We start from the raw sequence: 7,048 nt of genomic DNA on the forward strand, positions 1-7,048 counted from the left end.
TTAATTATAATCATAATAGAGAGAGGGAAAGTTTTCCTCCTCCCTTTTGCTATGATTGCTATCAAATGGTGTAAGACTGTCCAGGATTACATTACAGTCTTGAATTTAATTAAAAACAATGTTAAATCAATTTTAACAGTGTAGACTATAAATATAAAATTTCAATGCAAACACAAGTTCAATCTAACTTCTACCCCATCATGGCAATGAGTAGTATTCTTCAGATATTTGCTTTAGCTGATATAACTTTCACTTGTCCCATGCCCTCAAGAAGTGTAATGATGACGTCCTGATTCTTTCCCCACAGTTGACTTATTTCTTTATCAAGCTGTTTCTCGAGTGAAAGGCGACGGACATCATCACGCAATCGACCAGCTTGATCCATCAACTCAAGAAAATCACCATCAACATTTATGAGTTGATAGTCTGTTCTTTTAAGCACAGGAACCTATTAAATCATAAAAATTCATTTTGAAAGGACCAATAATATTATACTTCAATGTTTTCTTTGGTTGGACAGATGTCTTCATGCTTACGTCCAGTGAATACATCCAAACCTATCAAGTGCATTTTAGCATGACCATGCTTTCCAGGCTGTGCTTTGGATAGTTCCATTATTTTACAAGGGAATCCTTGAAGCATTGCGTACCCTCCTTTCCGTAAAGAAGAACACTTGACTGGACAAGTAAATGACATATCAGCATCACCTCCAAAGAAATCATTACACAAAGCCATTTTAGTGTACAGATAATCTCATGCAGGCAAAATATCAGCTTCAGATTGATGCTTGTTTGGTAAATGTTATACTGTGATTGTATTTTATATGCACTTATCATTGCCTAGGATTGTGCAATCTTTTAGTATTTGCACTATTTTAGCCACGCCTTTCATTGCTGAGCAACGTGCAACAAAGCAAATTCCAGAACTGCAGAACACAATATTCAGTTTCCCCGTCCAGCTGTCCATAGGATCCAGTGTCCAGCTCTGTAAAAAGCCACGAACAACTTATACTTCGCGTCTTAAGGTACATTGTATGCACGCTCAGGCTGTCATTCACTGCAGCTTTGTACTTTTATTTTTGGTGATTGGCAGCCTTTCATTTATAATCAGGTTTTAATTTGGAGAGTGGCTATTGAAATGCAATTTTATAAAAAAATTTCCCTCAAAATTCCAAAATTGCCAGCTATATTTTATACAATTTAACATCGTGTATTACTTTTATAAACAAACTGCACAAATAGAAAGTGTCTATTTTTATTTAAAGCAGTATGGTCTAATACCATTATACTAGCATTACAATTATACTACAAATAGCTAGCTAATGCAAATAATTCAACAGTGGTTCACGATAGTTGGTATCATTTTCCCTTGAATTCATCATTTCTCCTTCCTCTTGTTCACGTCTTTTAATGCACTTGTATTTCTCCAGTTTCATTTTAGCATAATGCCCAAATACCCTTGCCTTTCTTCCTATTAATGTGTACTTCATCCTCTTGATTACTTTTATGGCTAATCCAATTATTATTTTTATCAGTACACTATACAGCAAGACTGCTACAATTATCATTGATTTTTTCCCACTCATCTCCTGATATAAAGTGATGATTTCAACGAGTAAGAGATTAACAAGAACAAAAGACTCGACTCCATTCACATGCTTGTTGCGGAACGGCTTCCAATAGACTTGTATAAAAGTCAGTGGACTCAGAGAGATGACATATAAAGAAAGAAGAGTGACTAAGCTCTTGCTCCTATAGTACACATAAAACAGTTGACTCAGTGACAGTATAAACAGCCTGGCACCAAACAACCAGCCCCACCCTTCTCTATACTGGCCATGAAAAACATCTACAAGATTCCGTCTCTTTCTAACACATTTACAGTGCAAGGCAACAGAGCAGAAAGTTGTCCACAGCATGAAAGGCAGTACATAAGTGATGGTCATTATACCAGCTAGTATCATGAGACTAGCATGCCATTGATTCCTCCAGTACATCACGTTCCCATCTCCAAACCATACAAGGTAGTTCCCCTGCTGGGTTTTGAGGCTAGTATAAGTGAAAGTGGTTACTATACTTCGTAAAACCTTTGAAAAAGACATAAAGCAGAGAGTGGCTAGTACTTGAATTGAGGACTGTGATATCACATTGGATATTTTTGATGATTTCTTACTGACAAGTACCAATGCACCGACTATTAGCCACAGGTATATTGGTAATAAATAAGCTAGGCTTGTTTTTACAAGATTATTCATACCATTATACACACAGTGCTTGAAGCTAAACTCCATATTCAATAAACCATAGAACAGGCCAATTAATGGTTGGTTAGTATATATTATATCCTCTTTGATGCTTACCATTATCATTGCTGAATAAAAGAAGCAGCCAGCCAAGTAGCTCTCAGATACAGTGACTCGAAAAGTAAAAAAAATCAAAACAATGATTATACCATAGACGGCCAGTGCTAGTAGGTAGAATAATCCTGTATTTGAACATTTTCCACACTCTGTTGATGAAAACATCTCACTATAGCCCTCAGTACACCCGCCACACAGTACTCCTGTCCTATGTGTCCGACACAATGAATCAGCTATCAATACATTAACACTAGATACACCTTTCTTGCAGAAACCGACTGGACAGATATCAGCATAAGCAATGACTGAATTATTGCTGCTATTATCATTAACTGGGTGTAATATGTTATCTTGTATTGTTACCTCACCAAACCATGATTGTGCTCGTATCCCCAATGTGGCTGTGTTAATATCACATCTCCCATTAGTTACTATATTCTCTTCAATGAGATACGGATGACAGGTACATCGCCCAAGACCATCCTGCTCACTGTATGACAGTTCGAATCCAAGCGGACACGATAAAAAATCAACATATACTTTAAACGCCAGCAACGTCTGTGGTATCATGTAACCAACTTCAAGTTCATAGCAACCTTTACATTTTAATAGAGGAACTGTGACAATTGAACACTGGTGCTTCAGGAATAGTATAGACTGTGTTATACTCATTTTATTATTATGGTGCTTACGTCCAAGAGCATTGATTTCTAGTGCTGCTGGACTGGATTGGTTCTTATAGTTACTGGCTGTCAGTTGTAAGCTCAAGTCCTCTCCAGGATACTTATGGAACTTTGTGTTATCTGGAAAATGTGTCAAGCAAGAAGCATTGCTATTGACACTCTCTAGTGCATTACAGATACACAAGGCAATTGGTGGAGATGCAAAATACTTTCTGACCGAATCTGTAAAATATCTACTGAACGATTTATTGCAATGTTGTAGGCCATCACTGTATATCAAAGTAACTGGATTATTCCTATCAACAAAGTGAACTGAAATATCATCATTGCTATCATCAATAAATTGTATAGGACATGATTTGTACTGACCATAGGGACTAGCCACAGCACTGATCATACTGTATAAGAAATACCCTTCACCAAAGGATAATGAAATATTTGCTGGTCCTTTGATAAATAGGTATGATAATTCTTTTAATAATATACTCTGTCCTTCTATAGCATGACTTTGACTACAAAAATAATGAAATCATAACCACATTAATTATTTTGTGTGTATGTGTAATATTTACCTTATTTTTATTAATCCATTGAATGTTATGTTTGTGTCTGTTAGTGCAATCCCTGATCCTGTGTTCTGTTGTATAATAAACTGCCCTGCTCCCCATTGTCCCCCCTGCTTCCCAGTTCCTCTGATTATTACAATATTTACTCGCACAAATTTCATTGTTGATCCCTTAAGAAGGTCCCAATCATCTTCTTTGTGATAATGGCCATCTATATTAAATGGTGACATCCCTTCTCCATTCCTAGTTATTGCAGAATCCTCCATTATAATGCTAATGTTATATATATTGATCTCTTCAATGTTTGTACTGTCGCTGGTGGCATATATTGCATGACCTTCCCTAGTAGCCATGTTCAATATAACAAGGCAACCCTTTATTGTAACAAGAGCATTTCCTGAAAGGTAGTTAGGGTAGCCTATGAACATTCCTCCCCCAAATGCAGCACCGGTGTTTGCTAGTATTGTCATATTACTGAATGTTATATTGATGTTGTTATTGTTGTTGTTTACATTTTGTTGTTTGTTTGTTGATGGTCTGATAATAAATATGCCAACGCCACCTCCTTTTCTGTTCCTTGTTAGGTTATTTTTAGCAACAGACGATGATGTCATAACGATATTTATAGACCCCTCTCCAGCTGAAATTAGTAGCAATACTCCACCAACCACATCTCCTTTGTTATTTTTTATAAACACGTTATCCATATTAACGACCACTTTCTTATAAGCCAATGCTAATATTGTTAAGCCTCCTCCTCCAAACAGTTGTACTGATCTGTAGTTGTGACGCAGCATATCTATTGGATTAAGAGCATGTTTCTCTCCATTTACATTATTTGTTATAAGGATACTCTCTAATGTTATATTATTAGCATTATATTGCTCATTTACAATTATCATCAGACCACTTCCTCCTGCATAATTATTGCTGTCGTTTTTGTTATTGTCTTGTATTGTTAGTGCTCTTATTTTTGTGGTGTTGACTGGATTTATTACCATCAACCCATAACCATAGTACTCACCATTTATCATAACACCCTCAATGTCTAGTCCAGTAGTATTTGCTATTGTAAGAACTGTTGCTGTTGGCCTGTATAGAAGAGGAGCGATATTTTCTGTTAGATATTGTCTTGCTTCTGTACCTATTAATCCCCCACATCCACTGAACTGTATGTTGGTGATTGATAGGTTTGTTACATTGATGAATGTGAATGTGTTATTGTTACCTGTACATTGCACTGTCGCTGTTCCTCCTTCTCCTCTTATGGTGATATTGGCTAATGATTGCACTAAGCATGGCCCGACTGATTTCTTTTGAGTAATGACATGTTTTATGCTTGATGATAGTGACAGTGTCGTTCCTGTCTCTATTAGTCCATTGCAAAGATGATACTGCAAACTCTTGCTACTATCAATAGATATGCCAGTAGAGTAGTATATACTGAGAGATAGGAGCAAAAGACTCATTCTGCTAATGTAGTACTTCATTATTTTGTGACTGTTTACTAGCATTTTAGCTTTGCTTCTTTTATAATAGATAATTACAATTATGTATAAGGCTATCTTGTTGATAATAACAAAAACATGGTGTTGTAAAATAAACTATCACTGTTGTTCTTGCATGCATTATCTTTGTTTATTTAGAAAAGCTTCGATTAAACGGTTTAAACTCTTAGTGTTATTCCTACAAACTATAATTATTGTTCTCCATACTCTCTTTTTTTCTATTTCTCTGTTTGTTATTGTCACAATACTTTATCCTAATTTGTCTGTTATTTTTTATTGGAACTTTGCTTGTGATTAGGTGATCTTTTATGAAATGTGTCAGATTCTGAAAGTGAAGGAAAACATTCCGATATCAGTGTTTATTTTAAAGAGCATAGGCTACAACCAATATTTTTGGCTACCTACCAAAACACTCCTAATTACATAGCATATGTTAATATTGTTGAAAGAGCCACATAGCTCTTTTAGGGGAATTTTTAAGGTTAATATTATAATCTTTGTTGAGGAAGCTATCATGACTATAGCTTCTTGGCATTGGAAAGGTGATGACATGTATAAGTATAAGAAAACATAATAAAAATGGCAAATTCTTTTTGTCATTTGTGATAAAATTTGGCTTGAGACCGTGTACTGTAGTACAGGGACTTTTGCTCAATTTTAAAGCAAATTAAAAAAAATTCATAAAAAATCTAAACTTGATTGGAACCAGCTCAAACTTTCTACACAACATAAATACATGTATATGCTTCAGAAAAAATTATAAAAATAGAAAATTCTTTTTAGTCATTTTTGTCAAAATTTGGCTTGAGACCGTGTACTGTGGTACAGGGACTTTTGCTCAATTTTAAAGCACATTAAAAAATTCATAAAAAATCTAAATTTGATTGGAACCAGCTCAAACTTTCTACACAACATAAGTAAATGTATATACTTCAGAAAAAATTATAAAAATTGTAAATTCTCCTTTAGTCATTTTTGTCAAAATTTGGCTTGAGACTGTGTACTGTAGTACAGGGACTTTTGCTCAATTTTAAAGCAAATTTAAAAAATTGATAAAAAATCCAAAATTGATCGAAATCAGCTCAAATTTTCTACACAACATAAAAACATGTATATGCATCGAAAAAATTATAAAAAGAATGAATCTTTCCTAGTCATTTTTGCTAAAATTTGACCTAGACTGTTACAATACAGGGTATTTTGTAAACATATTTATGATTATTTTAAAGTTTCAACTGATTTTGATCTAGATTTAATTTTTACATGGATAGCCATTTTAAAATCATTCTTTTATTGTATATAGAAAGTTTAAGGTAAATCCAATTTAGTGAATTATTGAACTAAAAATTGCTGCTAATTGGCATGCTTTGTAGGAAACCTTACTACATGATGTTTGTAGTGTACATACATGTATATGTAATAATAATAATTACATTTACCATTTTTGTTAACTTAGCTATATACACTCATGCATTATTGACCTTAATATTAATGACCAATATACAGCCTTTTATGCATACAAAATAATGACTCTTATTTAACAAGACACTTGCTGTTGAAAAAAGTTATTGTTGATTTTTTGTTATCACAATGTAATTCTAGTAAAACAAGTAATAGTACGTGATGCATGAAAGTTTTGCTTTAAATGTTGAAATTGCATTTGTGCCTTGTATACATTGTGTCTTGTTTACATTAGTGCCGTAACTGTTGTGTAATATATTTTGTGTAAACATAATTATTTTCAGTTTGCATGAGCATGGCTAGCTGCCTTTTCTCTGTCAAGAAATGGTGCAGTTCTTCTTTTGCTGTCATCTTAGTCCTCACTTGGGATTTTCTGATGTACACACAAATTGTGTTTTTTAGATATTTCGAATTCAGCTCTCTCACAGGGACAGGAAGCAATGCCAGCAACAAAGCAAGTTATATAAAGAC

At 34.3% G+C, this 7,048-nt stretch overlaps 1 protein-coding gene across 1 annotated transcript; it reads right to left on the reverse strand.

Moving 5' to 3' along the window:
• Window positions 1–81: 81 nt before the first annotated feature.
• Window positions 82–798, reverse strand: LOC109586125 (eukaryotic translation initiation factor 5A-1-like). The gene is made up of 2 exons (XM_020002295.1): window positions 496–798; window positions 82–448 (listed from the first exon to the last, which is right to left on the reverse strand). The coding sequence occupies exons 1-2, from the start codon at window positions 733–735 to the stop codon at window positions 221–223; spliced, it is 468 nt and encodes a 155-aa protein (XP_019857854.1). The 5' UTR covers window positions 736–798; the 3' UTR covers window positions 82–220.
• Between the last annotated feature and the right edge of the window lie 6,250 nt (window positions 799–7,048).

Source organism: Amphimedon queenslandica, unplaced genomic scaffold, assembly GCF_000090795.2.
Source record: "Amphimedon queenslandica unplaced genomic scaffold, v1.1 AMPQUscaffold_12941, whole genome shotgun sequence".
NCBI lineage: Eukaryota > Metazoa > Porifera > Demospongiae > Haplosclerida > Niphatidae > Amphimedon > Amphimedon queenslandica.

Bases quoted from the DNA above. Each gene is read 5' to 3' on its own strand.
- LOC109586125 (XM_020002295.1), bottom strand. From the start codon at position 735: ATGGCTTTGTGTAATGATTTCTTTGGAGGTGATGCTGATATGTCATTT. The intron at 449-495 runs GTATAATATTAT...ATGATTTAATAG, and splicing joins CAACCAAAGAAAACATTGAA to GTTCCTGTGCTTAAAAGAAC.